Raw genomic sequence first — 16,170 nt, forward strand, 5'->3', positions numbered from 1 at the left:
TGACAAGTGGTATTGATAGTTGACACAAGTTGTTGATGAGGTTATATTCAAATTATTCAACAAGCTATTCTGTTTCTGTCTGTATTCTTTATTGCGATGGCGACTAGAACAGCTAATTTCGAAAAAGCCGACTCTCGTAATTTACCGCGAGTGAACAACGTCATGATTTTAGAGTTTATGACCAACTCCAGCAACCACAATATTTCGGAGATCAGAGGAGCGAAAGCTCTTATGTAAGTGTTATAATTATACCTAGTTGCTCATAAAAATACATACATATTCGGCATTCACTTTACGACACCATTCTTCACGCAAACGTTCTAGGATGGGTACGAATAACAAATTCGGATTATCACTGCTGTTATTCGTGCATGATGGAACAAAAAAAAAAGCATTCTCTTCCTCCCATTCTGAAAAAATAAATATGTAATTAGGTACACATAAAGTAACGTTTCAACAAGTTTCATCTGAGTTTGGCGAGATGGACTGAATTGGACTGACACTCACTGACAGTTCAGTATTGAACTGACAGTATTGATATTGACGCTTTTTTTTTGTAGGCAAAGGCATTTTTTAATTCTTGCTTTAGTGACGTCACCAAGGGTGAAATTTTAAGTGTTTCTAAAAAATAGATAGGATTGATAAAACACAAAAATATCGAAATTGGTTCCTTAAAATGGACTATATTTTCAAAACAAATTATAAAACAAATACATAAAAAAATCGTAGCATGGCCAATTCTGTACGGCTATTTTTTTCCACGCTTCCCTCTGTTTGATCTATAACTATAAGTAGTACCATAGATAATAATACAATACAATACAAGTGCACCAAATAAAAATAAATAATTACAAAAAGACTTAACTAAGTACATGGCAAATGGCGGCCAATAATATAACTTATGTACTAATGTATACCTAATAATGTATGACAGTTGTGATAATAAATGTAAATTTCGTACCGGCTGACGGTCGTAAGCGTTCCCTATTTGTCCGGCCAAGTTCAATGCTATTTGTGACAAATCTACAATAAGTCATGTAATAAAAATAAAATACTTTGTATTATTTATTAAAAATATTATTTTTAAGTGACTTTTTGTAGAAAAAAAATGTGATAATAACGTACTATTATTGATAATTTCCTTTCAGACGGGAGACGGGAATCCAGCTGGGTGTGAAGTGACCAGACTTCTAAAACAGCTTTGTGGGGGTGACACTGGAGGGTAAGCGCATTTATTTATTATCTTCATTATGTCTATTTTTACCCACGACGGAACGGAGCAGGTATATGCGTTTAAGGTGAGAGATGTTTGTGTGTGCGTTTGTGCAAAGTAATGTTACTTAGCTAGCGTTCCCTTCATCTCTCCACTTCGTGGTTCACACCAAACAGCCTCCATACTTTGCTGTAGGTATTACAAAATACTTTATTTGTAGAAAACCAATACTATTATAGGTGATTGGAGCCTCCTTTTAAGCGTAGCGCCTGTCAGGTGACTCCGCTCTTCCCGAGAAAATACATTGTAGGTACTACAAATAATTAAAATAAACAACCAAAAATAACTTACATACTATAGGTAACAAATGCGTATTAAGATCATTGCACAATTACTATCTACCTGGTACACACAAATCATAAACTTGAATCAAATCTTTCTTCCAAAAAGTGTAGTAAAGCCATTTGCGGCAAATCTACAATAAGTCACGTCAGAAAAAAACCGGAAACGGGAATCAGAATACATAACAGAATATTCTTGTTATTTTAACAACATCTATTTTAGTGAATCAAGGATAATAATAGGATTACGAAAGCGGTAAACACGGCGAAGGTAGTTGGTAAGGCTGGCAGAGGAAGACCTAGAAGGACGTACATTGACCATATTGGAGATGTCCTTAGAAAAGGTTCAGTACGATTTACTCTGAACCGGCGTGCGTGTATGAAACGATTGATGAATGTAGAGCAAGCAAGAGAAGTGTGTCAGATTCGAAGAAAATGGAATTCCATAATCATTGTTTACCCCGGTGGGAAAACGGGCGTGAGTTTAAATATGTATGTATTTATGTTATGTATGCAATTATTTGAACAGTTTAAGTGGTTATTTCTTGATTAATAAAGTAAATTGTGTCCCAGTTTCCTGGCAGAAACTGCTGTTTAGCAATAAGGCCGCCTATTGTGCTATTTTATTCGTTTGTACATGTCCTCTACTTAGGTCTTTGTGCAATAAATAATTATTGATTGATTGATTACAATCTGCCATTCATTGAAATTGAGTCAAAAGGTTTGAACAAAATATATCGACAAAAATTTAATCACCATCCGATTAATAACTCATAAGATTCATTCGAAATCACTTACGGCTTTATTAGGAGTTCTGACAAACCGGGTGAATGCGCCAAAACCATGAAGTTGCCTCTCTTTCTAACTCAAGAAGGTAGACAAGGACAGGCAGTTGTCTAAGTGGATACAGAGACTCCTACGCGCTGTCATCCGTTTTGGACAAATTATTCATTAATTCTGATCTACGATTCTCTTAAATGCTAAAGTGTGATTTGATTAAGTACCTAACTTTAGCAGAATCACTCATAAGGTAACATAGGATAAGTGTAGGGAATTACTAAGCATTTTAATTAAAGCAATTTATTATAATTAAAACACATAATACCGGATTCCGTGTTAAAATCTGGGATATGAGACTCGCGATATTTCAACACTGTTGCAAGTGCCATGATCACGGTAAACCCGGTATAAAAATGTATAAAGCAATTTATTTATATTTATTTAATTTTTAATGTAATATAAATTAAATTTTACGTATCATTCCGTGTGGGCCTAGATGCCATTTTATTATTATTACTGTGTACTTTTTAAATTATTCAATTTCGTAGTGGAGCTTTGAAATTGAAAATTTACTTCTCTATTGCACGAACCACAAACATTGATAAACAAATGTGAATTGCAAATGTATGAAGAATGTCTTTATTGAAGTTTTATTGATAAAGGTCAACGCAGGTGGACGTTACATCACATTGCATCATGTTATTGCACATAATATGCATTATAAAGGGTGTTCGTGAAATCGTACCGAATACTGGGGGGAGGGGGTTCAGCTCATGTTTCTGAGTTAATATCACGTGCAAATTACCGTCGCAAAATTATGGAACTGAAAATAATAATAAAAAATCAAGATTTTCATGAATTTTGCAACGGAAAATTTCACTTGATATTATAAGTCAGAATTATGTTTAAATCATCCCTCAAAATCGTCTCTCCGGTTGATTGAGGGGAGGCCTGTGCCCAGCAGTGGGAAGTACTATAGGATGTTTACGTACGTACCACTACGTTGGCTAACACGGGCCTATTTAAAAAAATAATGTTAATCCTAGTTAAACAGAAAATATGCGATATTATCTTAATCCTGTATTAACATAATAGAGATAGCATATTTATATATTTTATGTTCTAACAATAATTATGTTGTTTACTGAATTCGTGAAATCATTGAATATTGGTTCGACCACTCAAACTATAGCGTTTAAACTTTTTAGTACCTATTATTAATTCGCAATAATGGAATTCGCGATAAGGCGAAGGTGTGGCTGGCAGAGGAAGACTTAGTAGGACGTACATTGACCAAATTGGAGATGTCCTTAGAAGGTTCAGTCGCGATTTTGTTTGTTCGCAATAAAAAAAAACCGTAACAAGAGGTGAGCTTATCTCTAAAAGAGATCTCGTCCAGCCAACCCTGCATGGTGGCTGCATGGATTTAACCTGGCCATTCTGAAAAAAATTATTAAATTGTTCGTGATATGTTTCGCCTAATGATGTTGATGAATGTGGAGAAAGCAAGAGTATGTCAGGATCGAAGCAAATGGAATTCTATAGTCCATAGTGTATGAATGTTTATGTTCGCCTAAGTCCAAATTTAATCTTTACAGATTAGTGCTGAAACTAAATTGCCAGGTGCCCTAGGGTCATAGTTTTAGTAGTTTGTCTATAAAAAAATAGAATTTATCGTTGTCAATACGTTATCAAGTAATTTATCAGCTTTAGATAGATTTTCTGGAAATGTTCAACAAACGAATAACAATTCGATTATTTTGTGGAAATTTCGCCCTTTTTGTCATTGAGTGTTATGATGTCACTTATAGCTGTAAGGATGTAGGGTAACATCAGACATCCTATTGCGTTAGTTGTATTATCACATTTCTGATAATAACATTACTTACATTACTTTTTGGTTGTTATTTTTAATTGTTTTATCTAAATGGTCTCGAAGGTGGTGGAATGGTGGTCACTGATAAATTGTGGAGCAACAGATAAGCGGGGTATGGGCATGTAATGAGGAGGGATGAACAGCATATTACTTTTCAGTTTAGCAGAGAAGATAGATGATTCGGCTCATGATTCTGAGTTAATATCAAGTTTTTTTTTGTGTTCTTTAAAATTATTTTTTCTACTCCTCTACTTTAATCTGGCATTTAAATAACCAAAAAGTCTAATATAAGTACATACATAATTAAACTCTTTGAAAAAGTGTACGCTCTATGGCCTATAAAAGCATTGTTTACAAAGTGTAACTGTACTATAATGTCGCCAAAAAAGCATTGTTGTTGTTTTTTTTTTTGACCTGGAAACTGGCACCTTTACTTTGTTTGGTGCCATAGATATACTATAAAAAAAAGTATACATTTGCCGCCATTTTCCCGCGCGTTGGAAAATAAATTGGAAAATTTTTGTGTTTCGTTTAAAATTACGTCGTCGTAGAAAAAGTATTGTATGCAACGTTGTATAACTAGGTCAAAAAATGCTCGTGGCGTCTCTTATTGCGATGTTCGCCAAGGCTCACATCGCAACTCACGCCACTCGCATTTTTTGACCCTTCTTATACAACTGTTGCATAAAATACTATTAAATGTTATACTTTGGCGACACAAAATTCCACTTGATATCATGATCTGAATCATCCCTCAAAGTTATCGTTAAGGCGTCGCTAACACACTGTATAGTGAAAAATATGTAGACTATCCAGGTATCCTAGCCAATATAACTGAGGAGCACATTAAAACACGTCCGTTCGTTCACACGTTTAATCGGAAGAGGAACTACCCACATATGAAAATAACCAACATATTTCTAATTACCTACATACTTAACTAAATACATCACACCTCCACCCTTAACTAACAATACAATTTCAAATATTTGACTTATTACTAACACTATATCAACTTAACTAACTTAATAAATACAACAACTTTAACTGTAATCAACTTACAAAAATCTAATCAAACCCATAACGCTCTATAGGTTTTCTAAGCCTCTTTGGACGGTTCGCTGGCGCCGGTTCCGGTGCGACACTAGCACCTACCTCACCCCTTATTCCTAACTCTGGGCCTCGCTCTCCTGGAGCCTCAGCGCTCGGTGTCACTGAAGCCTCAGGAGTCGCCTGCGGCTCCGGCCCGTCCGACCCCTCGCCTTCAACAACTGTGCTAGTGGTGGTATCATTACTCGGCAATGTCACGGGGGACGTAACCTCCACCACCGGAACTAAAGATGGCACTCCGAAGCTACTACGTTTCTTTTTAATTTGGTCGATATGTCATGTCTCTTAATCGGTGGACCACTGTCCCTAGCGATCACATAATTACGTAACCCCATTCTACCTTCTACTCGACCTCCTAACCATTTTCCCCTTGTGTAATCTCGGGCCCACACTGTGTCCCCAACGTTTAAGGCCCTCGATGTACCACCTGCGTTGGACACTTGTTTCTGCTGCTCGTCATGTACTTTCGCTTCTAATTGCCTATCCCTGTTTAACAAATCTAATCGGGTTCGTAGATTCCTACGCTGTAACAACATCGCCGGTGACGAGCCAGTAGTACTGTGCACCACGTTCCTGTACATCATTAAGTATGTTTGTAAGGCACTGTCCACGTCACATCCGTCCCGTATCGCTTTTTTGATTGCCCGCTTACACAATTTTACTGCCCCTTCGGCCGCTCCATTAGAAGACGGATGATATGGCGGTGTAAATGTTACCTTTATACCGTTGTTAGACATGAAATCTGTATATTCCTTGCTGGAAAACGGGGGTCCATTATCAGACACTATTTCTTTTGGCAGGCCAAACCGAGCAAAAACTTCACGTAAAACTTTTATTACCGCACTAGCAGTTGTCCTTTGCATTGTGAATACCTCTAACCATTTAGTAGTAGAATCTATTAGTACTAAAAACGTTTTTCCATTTATCGGTCCTAAAAAGTCGACGTGTAACCGCGACCAAGGCTCTGTAATGTAAGGCCAGGGTTGAGGCGGTGCGCGTGGCGGGGCGCTGCTTTCCAGAGCGCAAGTCGTGCACTGCCGGCACGCTCTCTCGATGTCCTCGTCTATTCCTGGCCACCACATCATGCTACGGGCAATACTTTTCATTTTAACTATACCTAAGTGTCCTACATGTAGTTCCTTCAGTAAATGTCCCCGTAACTCTTTAGGTATAACTAAACGGTATCCCCAAACAATGCAGCCCACATCCAAATATAATTCATTCCTACGCGCGAAAAAGGGTTTTAACTGTTCATCGATGCATTCTCCCGGCCACCCCGACTGCAAGTAGAAGAACACCTTTTTTAAAACTTCATCTGTTTTTATATAATCCTGTACAGTTTTCCTGGTAATAGGTAAAAAATTTTGAATGAAATTTAAATAAGTGATTTCTGTGCTCCGGCGTTTTTCCTGTCCCACCGGTAAGCGTGATAATGCATCGGCCGCGTTTCTGTCCGTGCGCACGTACTCGATACTATAATCATAGCCAGCTAAAATTACAGCCCACCGTTGCATCCTACTAGCTGCCATCACGGGAATACCAGTTTTATCGCCAAAAATTGATACCAAGGGCTTATGGTCGGTTTTTAAAATAAATTTCCGACCATATAAATATTGGTGAAATTTTCTCACCCCATAAATAATGGCTAACGCTTCCCGTTCAATTTGCGAGTAAGATTTCTCAGCTGTATTGAGAACTCGCGATGCGTAAGCTATCGGTCGCTCCCCTCCGCCGGGCATCAGGTGAGAGATAACGGCACCGACCCCCACCCCGCTTGCATCTGTCGTCAGGACGAGCGGTAAATCAGGTGAATAATGGGCCAAAATTTCGCTCGAAACTAACATTCGTTTAATTTTATTAAATGCAATCATACAATGTTCACTCCATTCATACCTCACCTCCTTCCTTAATAACCTGTATAGGGGTGCCAACAACGTACTTATATTAGGCACAAACTTTGCGTAATACATTACTAAACCAAGGAAGGACCTCAACTCCGATATGTTGGTTGGTACCGGTGCTTGTTTAATTGCCTTAATTTTTTCTGGACAAGTGTGCACCCCCTGTTTACTAATCACGAATCCTAAGTAAGATACAGAATCCGCGAAAAATGTGCACTTTTCTTTTTTAATTTTTAAGCCGTATTTTTGTAACCTCTTAAAAACTTCATGTAAAGTAGCTAAATGTGATTTATCATCTTCTCCTGTTATAATTAAATCGTCTAAAAATACCCCTACTCGCGGCATATCCGCGAAAAGTTGTTCCAACTTCCGCTGGAAAATGCCTGGACTTGAAGACAAACCATATATGAGTCTGTTGTACATAAACATTCCCTTATGCGTGTTTATCACAGTATACTTCTTGGACTCGTCGAGTTCAAACTGTGCGTAAGCCTGAGAAAGATCTAGTTTCGTAAACTTCTCCCCCCCGTGCAATTTAGTAAGTAAATCTTCCACTTTAGGCAAGGGATAATGATCCACCTCGAGGCATTTATTTAAAGTTAATTTGTAATCTGCGCATACTCGTATAGTGCCATCTTTTTTTAATACTGGAACGATCGGTGTAGCCCAGTCGGAGGTGGTTACCGGTGTGATGATTCCATCTCGCACCATCTGTTCCAGCGTGCGCTCCACAGGCTCGCGCAGCGCATATGCGAGGGGTCGCGCGCGCAGGAACACCGGCCGCGCTCCTTCCCGCAGGTGAAACCCCACCGTGCCGCCGGTGAACCGTCCGAGGCCGTCCGCGAATACCTCACAGTATCTGGAACTGAATTCCTCAACATCAAATACACTTCCAACCTTATCTACTTTGTGACAATTTAATACGGGTATTTTCACATTTAATTCCTTTAACCAACTTCTACCTAACAGGCTAGTTTTACCACTCTCAATAACATATAATTCTAACTTTTTACATATGTTCCTATATTTGACTAGCGGTGTTATTCTCCCTACTGGTTTTACACTTTCACCTGTATAATATCGTAAAATTAAATCACTGCTTTGCAATTTACAATGAGTAAACAATTTTTTATAACAACCGTGACTAATGCACGAGATAGCACTACCAGTATCTATCTCCATATTCAACCTTACGCCTTCTACACAAACATCTACCGTGTATGGTCCAAAGTTTTCTAATTTACTAGTGTGTAATGAATAATTATTTACCTCGTCACTATTTTCGTCCTCACTGCTCGTATACACAACCTTTTCTTCTATCACATTGTGCATAGACGTACCCCGCAACTTTGGACACATTTTCTTTAGATGCCCCTCCCGGTTGCAGATACGACACACGTACATCTTGAACTTGCAGTATTCTGACCTGTGGTTACTGCCACATACTCTGCATTCAGCTCTTCCATTTTCGTGATTACGGCGGTTGCGGTTGGAGCCTGCCGTCTTCCCGCCGTTCGCTCCGCTCGTGCCACTTGCACCGCCCGCTGTCGAGTCCCGTGTCGAGTCCCGTGTCGCAGCGCGCGCGCTTGCGCTGCCGCCGCCGCCGGTCGGCCGCCGTGCGCCGCCGCCACCGCTGCTCACCCTGCTACGTGCTATATGATGCACTGACGCCGAGCCGTTTGGTATACTGTCGCCGTTTCTGCTTCTGGCACAGTCCTCTACCAAGGCTGCATTCGTCTCCGCCGCCTCCATAGCCACGGCGAGTTTAAACGCCCTGTCGAACGAGATCGTGTCCTCCTCCGTAAATAACTTCTGTCTAATATCGTCATTCAATATGCCGCATACAAATTGGTCTCTTAAATTCTCCTTTAAACTGTCCGCCGTAAAACCACAGTCTTTACTCAGTTTTTTCAACTCCTTCACATAACATGCTATACTCTCCTCGGTCCTTTGCGCTCGCTGCCTAAATTTAAAACGTTCCGCTAACATACTAGGTTTCGGGTTTAAATGTGATTTCACTATACCCACAAGCTCCGTATACGTTTTTGTAGCGGGTTTCGCTGGTGTGCACAAACTAACCATCAGTTCGTAAGCGTCATTTCCTACCACCGTTATTAAAGTAGCCACTTTTACTTCGGACTTCACATTGTTAGCTACGAAATATTGTTCTAAACGGTCAACATAGTTTTCCCAATTGTCCTTCTCAAGGTCAAATGTCCCAATTTTTCCCACAGACATTTTAATTGTTTTGCACTACACCACACAGTATAAACACACGCGCGTAATTCGCTCGTCGCCACTGAAAAATATGTAGACTATCCAGGTATCCTAGCCAATATAACTGAGGAGCACATTAAAACACGTCCGTTCGTTCACACGTTTAATCGGAAGAGGAACTACCCACATATGAAAATAACCAACATATTTCTAATTACCTACATACTTAACTAAATACATCACATATAGAAACCGTAACTTTTGAAATTGGTACTTTAGAAATGCTCTGGGGATAATAAATGCCAAGAAAGAGAAGAAATCTCTCTTAGAACCAACATTTCTTACAATAAAGAACAAATTGAGCTTTGTCAAAATTGATACTTTTTATTTAAGTTTTTATTGTGGCTTTAATTTCCTCACTTTACGTACATTTAGGCTTCTTGGAAGAGATCGCTTTAAGCAATAATCCATGTATCTAGCTTCTCCTACTTCAGCGATTTCTTTTAAGGCTAATTTCTCAATAATCAGCATCGTTTCTTAAAATAAAGTTTTCCAATTTTTCATTCAAAATTTTGCTATTCCATTGACAAATAATTCCGTTTATTGAAAAAACCAGCCCTTATTACAATAAAGTACAAGCATTTTGTTGTAAAGATATCTAATGAAACTTTGATCATTTCGATACCACTTCTTCATCTTCATACTTACTTAAATCTACCAACTGTAGGTAGATTAGCAAAATTTTGAATGAAAAATTGGAAAACTTTATTTTAAGAAAGGATGCTGACTATTGAGAAATTAGCCTTAAAAGAAATCGCTGAAGTAGGAGAGGCTAGATACATTGATTCTAATCTCCCTACTTACCTATAGGTAGATTTAAGTAAGTATGAAGATGAAGAAGTGGTATCGAAATGATCAAAGTTTCATTAGATATCTTTACAACAAAATGCTTGTACTTTATTGTACTAAGGGCTGGTTTTTCAATAAACGGAATTATTTGTTAGTGGAATAGCAAAATTTTGAACGAAAAATTGGAAAACTTTATTTTAAGAAAGAATGTAAGTACCTTACTTTGCTTATGAATGCTGCCGAAAATGCTGTTCGGGGGGCAAAATACTGGGTTGAAAAAATTTGAATGCCATCGAAACGAAAAGAAGAAGAAGATACTTACCTACTGTTTATCAATCATAACAAACCATTTCACGTACAATTACGTGATACTACCAAGCTTAATGCACATCACTGCCATTGTTTCACTCGTAACCTAGGAGTGTAAACAAGCCCTACAAGTCTAGACTTATTGTGGTTAGGTCATAGTTAGGTCATCCTATAGGAATTCTTATGTAAATATTCCTGTCCTGACATCAATTGTTTGAACCCTTATCTGTTGAAGGTCGCCACTTCGATTACAGTTAACAGACTATGGTCGCAGCTGTGGTAGTTTGTAGACAAAAGATGATCATCATTTCCCTAGCATCATCCCGTTTTTCACATGGTTCGCTTACCTAACCTGAAGATATGACAGGTCCGGTTTTTTTACAGAAGCGACTGCCTGTCTGACCTTTCAACCCGCGAAGGGAAAACCAACCCAATACAGGTTAGGTCACATACCTCCGAAAATGCATTCTCGGGAATGTGGCTTTCCTTAAGATGTTTTTCTTCATCGCTGAGCACGTGATAATCATTTATGATCCAAACATGAATTCAAACGCAAATTCGACAATCATTGGTTACAAAAGACCAGAATGGCGGCCTTATCGCTTAAAGCGATTTCTTGTGAGGTGAAAATCTAATCTATGCAAAACTTCAAAGCTGGCGGGTGCAAACTAAGTACAACTTCTCAATTACAACTCACAACATTCCTTTATTTTTCCGTTTTTTGTGAATACCACACCTATCTCTTTATATTTTTGTTTTATTTTTGGTATTTTACTTTGCGGTTTCCGAGTACATTCCGCTTAGGGACGGTACTGAAAAGTATCGGCGTCCGAAGGACGTAATATACGATCCCGACGACCCGATTACTCTAGCCATAGAGGCAGCCAATCAGCTCGCGACACCAAACACTTCAGGTCCCCGATACCGACCCCGCCGGCGTGGTCGACGATTTCCCTCATTCAGCGCTTATCGCTATCGACCCACTAGGGTCGATTAATTCTTTCAAATATTTTTTCTCTCAGACGACGCCCTGAGCCGAGGTTCGCGCCCAACTGGGCACCCTCAGGCCTGTTGTCTTAAACGTTGTACCGGGTAAGAGCCTTCAGCGCTCCCCATTTGTCCGGCCAAGTAGTTAATGCCATCTGCGGCAAATCTACAATAAGTCACATCACAAAAAAAAAGAGGTATTTTACTACTGCACATTGGCTTTCATTTTCAGTCACGCTAGTTTCCTCATTCGGTTTAAATAGCTGATGATATCATTTCCAATTGTAACTGAATGCCTATACCATGCAGGTTGCATGTTCGGCGGAATAACAATTAAAGTTAGGGTTACCTATCGATTTTTCTGCTTTAAGTTTACTTTTCTATCAAAGGTCTTCAAATCTGGTGGCGGTTGTAACTGTCATGAACAACACCAGGAGGTTTAAAAGGCCACATCGCAGCATTGACATTTGCGCATATAAAAGCGCATATTCACTTGAACACCACTATCTCCTCATCTAAACGCACCATTTCATGTTACGTTTCACCAGTCTGTACGCGGCAGTATAAAATACTCTTTGTAAATGCTCGTTTATTGTTTGTAGTAGGATTACCAACCTCATCAACCCTAGTGTCAGGGTTATCAATGAGCCAAAAGCCCCAAAGGAACCGTTACTGTTGACTGCATATTTCTAGCCAGTGCCAGCCCTACAACAGTACCAGCCGGTTCCGTCTCTCCCCTCTTGTCTGGCGCCACATCTTCCCCTGTTTGACTTCCGCCTCCAAGGTCATCAGATCGATCCCCTACTCCACACATTGATATACCACCACTATTTTTACCATTTATAATGATACAGTAGGTACAGTCATGAGCAATATAATGTACCCACTTTAGGACTCTGTCGCACTAATATATTTGACATTTAGTGAGACTTACAGTTTAATTTGTCAAAAAGTTAATGTGACATGGTACCAAAGTGTATACATATTAATGCTCGTGACCGTACCACTCGAAGCCTACCACTAAAAATATAATGAACGAGCGTGCACGAAAGTTTTTTTCTTTTTTGTCGATGGTTTAGACTAAAAAATCGAATCGTGTTTTGTTATCGGGTTTGAAAAGGCCACATTAAACCAATTTGACATGTGCTCTTATAAAAGTTATTGCACAACGTCAACAAATGTCAAATAGCAATATTGCTTATTTCGATGAATTGCTTCAATGTGGCTTTTCAGACCCTCAGATCTATAAGTTGATGTTACTTATTGTAGATTTGCTTTTGACAGCGGAACAGGTTCTTAAACCAAAAATCAAGCTTGCTCCAAGTTGGTATTGGTGCAATGCAAAGCGAAGAGTTTTTTGTCCATATCTAATAGATAACATAAATAGCATACTCCACCACGCTGCTCACTGGGGGTTAGTAGCAGCGTTTGGGCTAGTAACTTGGAATCAACAGCATAACGTACCTTCCAAAGCACGGAATCATCTTACTTTTCCAGACAATCAGGTGATTCAGCTTTTCCCGTCGCCCGTCGGGAATCGAACCCGGATCTCATTGCTCTAACCATTTGACCATGGAGGCTGTGTCCGTCCATAGTATTATTTATCCTATGCCAACCGTAGCATTCATAAATCTAAAACAAACCAATGACGTCAATTCACCCAGTTGCAATAGCAAGTTTGTTAGCCGTGTTAAAGGCTCCATAAACCTAAATTGTCTATCCAGATTAGAACAAACAGACAGACACTAGTGACATCAACTGCCAAGGTCGATGCAATGAAAAACTCATTCAACATATCAACTACTTAGTACATTATCTAATATCCACTCCTTTACACTAAGTGCATCTAATTTTAGTGAACTGATTTTGTAGATGGATGTTCTGTGGACATTGGCCCCGATTCCTGCAGACACCTCCTAATTTTATTTTTTAAGTTACATACATACATACATAAACTCACGCCCGTAATCCCTAATGGGGTGGGCAGAGCCACAAGTAATCAAAGACAACTTGCAGCCACTGTTGATACGAAGTCCAAAGATGGATATGATGAACCTTATGGTGATAAGGGATCAGCCTATCGCCCATAACATTAGTCCATCATGTTAGAGGATACAATCCCTCTGTCGGTTTTTACGACATGCCCGGGAAGAGAAGCAGCTGAACGTGTTCTATGTTTTTTATATGCTCCCAGAACAGCATAGAAGCGAGATTTTTTAAGTTATACCCGTCATTTTCTTATCCGCCAAAAAGGAAAGGGACGGATGATTAACAGCTCTTAATTTTAAGAAGAATGAGTAAATGAATGAATAACCCGGGCGAATCAAAAAGGTATCTCCCTGGTATGCAAACCGTTTGACGTGTGCTGTCAACATAATTCTGTCGGGTTATTAGCCAATGCAATTTTTTTATAGGGTTGTTTTTGGGTTGAAAATTGATGTGTGTTCCATAAATGTTATGCTTGTCGATTACCCGTCCTTTTCCTTTACAGCGGATAAGATAATGACAGATATAACTTAAAATAACATTAGATGGTATTTACAGGAATTAGCACCATTATTTGGTTCTAAAGTAAGAGGGTAACTTAAAATTCAAAACCTGTTGAATGCCAACTAGGGCATCGAGAACCGGCCGTTTTTTAAGGAACTGGTTTTTCGGTTCCAGACGTTTCTTTTCAAAAATCGATAAAAACGTACATAACTTTGCGATTTAGTTATGTGTAGAGTACGCGCACTCCACCTGGCGCGCAGGAATAGCTAGAATTTATCTTTTTGCAGTACATTTTAACGGAAGCGCGGAGGGTCGCAGCTGCACCACAGTCGGCGCCGTCCAGCTGATATGTTGGTATTACCAACTTCATCATCTCCTCACAGGGTCCGCTTACCTAACCAGAATATTTGACAGGACCGGTTTTTTACAGAGACGATTGCCTTTCTGACCTTCCAAGGGAAAACCAGCCCAAACAGGTTAAGTCACATACCTCCGAAAATGTATTTCTCGGGAATATGGGTTTCCTTACGATGTTTTCCTTCTTGAACACGTGATTTATTACCTATCATTTATGATCCAAACATGAATTGGAAAACTAATTCCTAATCATTGGTTTAAACCTGTGCTGAATTCGAACCTGCGACCTCAAAGTGAGAGGCAAGCGTAAGAGTTGGCATTACCAACATAAACTCGTAAAAAAAATAAAAAAATGTTGATAGTTTATCGATGTTGGTGAGGTAGATCACCTTCCAAACAATTTTGACCATCATTTTAGCTACTAATGCCTGCACCGTTCAATTAGCAAAATGTAGAGTGGATTATTTGCAGTAACTACTTTGTAAGGCGCGGTTATTCCCAACGGCTGATAATGGTATTACTAATTGTATTACAATACAAATGAAAATGAAGTAATTAATTACAACAGAAGCTCGCGACTATATCCCAATTGGGATAGGCAGAAGTACATCCATGAATCCATCACACGATGAACTAATCCTCACCTCTCTTTCAGACCAATGTGAAGTAATTAATGTAGGAGCAATGGTTCACTAATGTTTTACAAAAAACGTATAACAAATAATCATTTTACAAACAACGTTTGGAAAACTAATCATTTGACAAACTTTCATTTCGCAAACATATTACTTTAAAAACAATCATATGACATAATACAGATTCCGCAAATGTTTTACTTAGAAAATAATTCAACTGTTAAAATATTATATTTAAAATAATCACATGACTAAATAATTCGTTTGCCAAACTGGTGATTATACAAAAAGTTACAAGATAAATTATTTTTTTTTTAAATAACTATTTTTATGTAAAGCCGTACAAAAGTCGGTATTTTAGAATAATTTTATTGTAGTACCCACTTATTGCCGCACTATTTCGTTTATTGCACTGTCTTTTAAAATATAGCATTCAAAATATTTAACTTCTTATTTATTTTCGCTTTGGCCCCGATTCCTACAGACACCTCCTAATTTTAGTTTCCGTCATTTTCTTATCCGTCGAAAGGAACGGGACGGATGATTGTCAACAAGTTAATTTTAAAACGAATGAATAACCCGGGCGAATAAAGTAGGCATCTCACTGGTATGTAATCCGTTTGACGTGCGGTCTACTTAACTCTGTCGGGTTATTGGGCGATGTAAAATTTTAGAAAATTTTAGTTTTAGATTTCTGCTTAAAATTGACGTGTATTCCATAAATTTTATGCCTGTCGATTACCCGTCCCGTCCGTGACAGGAATAACTTAAAATAAAATTAATTAATTATTGGATTGCGTCTGCAGGAATTAGCATTTTTATATGGCATATCTTCTAATTTCGCCTCTAGGATGTGTACGTTGGTTACATTTAAATGGTGTCACTTTCCTTTTACTACCTCAACATGTTTCGTTCATGTGACATGGTGTTGATGGTGTTCATACACCACAACACACGTATCCGATACATAACGCTTTATGGGATGTCAAACATGAGGATAAAAAGCTTTTTTATGTCTTTCGTCTAGTCTAGCCGACGCGCCCTGAAGGGTTCCACCCTCTCCCATACATCACGTCACAGACACTACCCATTTCATAATCTAATA

The 16,170-nt window shown here is 38.7% G+C and overlaps 1 protein-coding gene across 1 annotated transcript in view; it reads left to right on the plus strand.

Annotated features, from left to right (window-relative positions):
- The window catches only part of LOC126371980 (uncharacterized), a 66,640-nt gene that overhangs the window by 47,909 nt on the left and 2,561 nt on the right, over positions 1 to 16,170 (plus strand). The window contains exon 5 of the mRNA XM_050017475.1: positions 1,149 to 1,222. Coding sequence (XP_049873432.1) covers positions 1,149 to 1,222 — 74 coding nt within the window. The remainder of the gene's footprint in view (positions 1 to 1,148; positions 1,223 to 16,170) is intronic.

Source organism: Pectinophora gossypiella, chromosome 13 (assembly GCF_024362695.1).
Source record: "Pectinophora gossypiella chromosome 13, ilPecGoss1.1, whole genome shotgun sequence".
Taxonomy (NCBI): domain Eukaryota; kingdom Metazoa; phylum Arthropoda; class Insecta; order Lepidoptera; family Gelechiidae; genus Pectinophora; species Pectinophora gossypiella.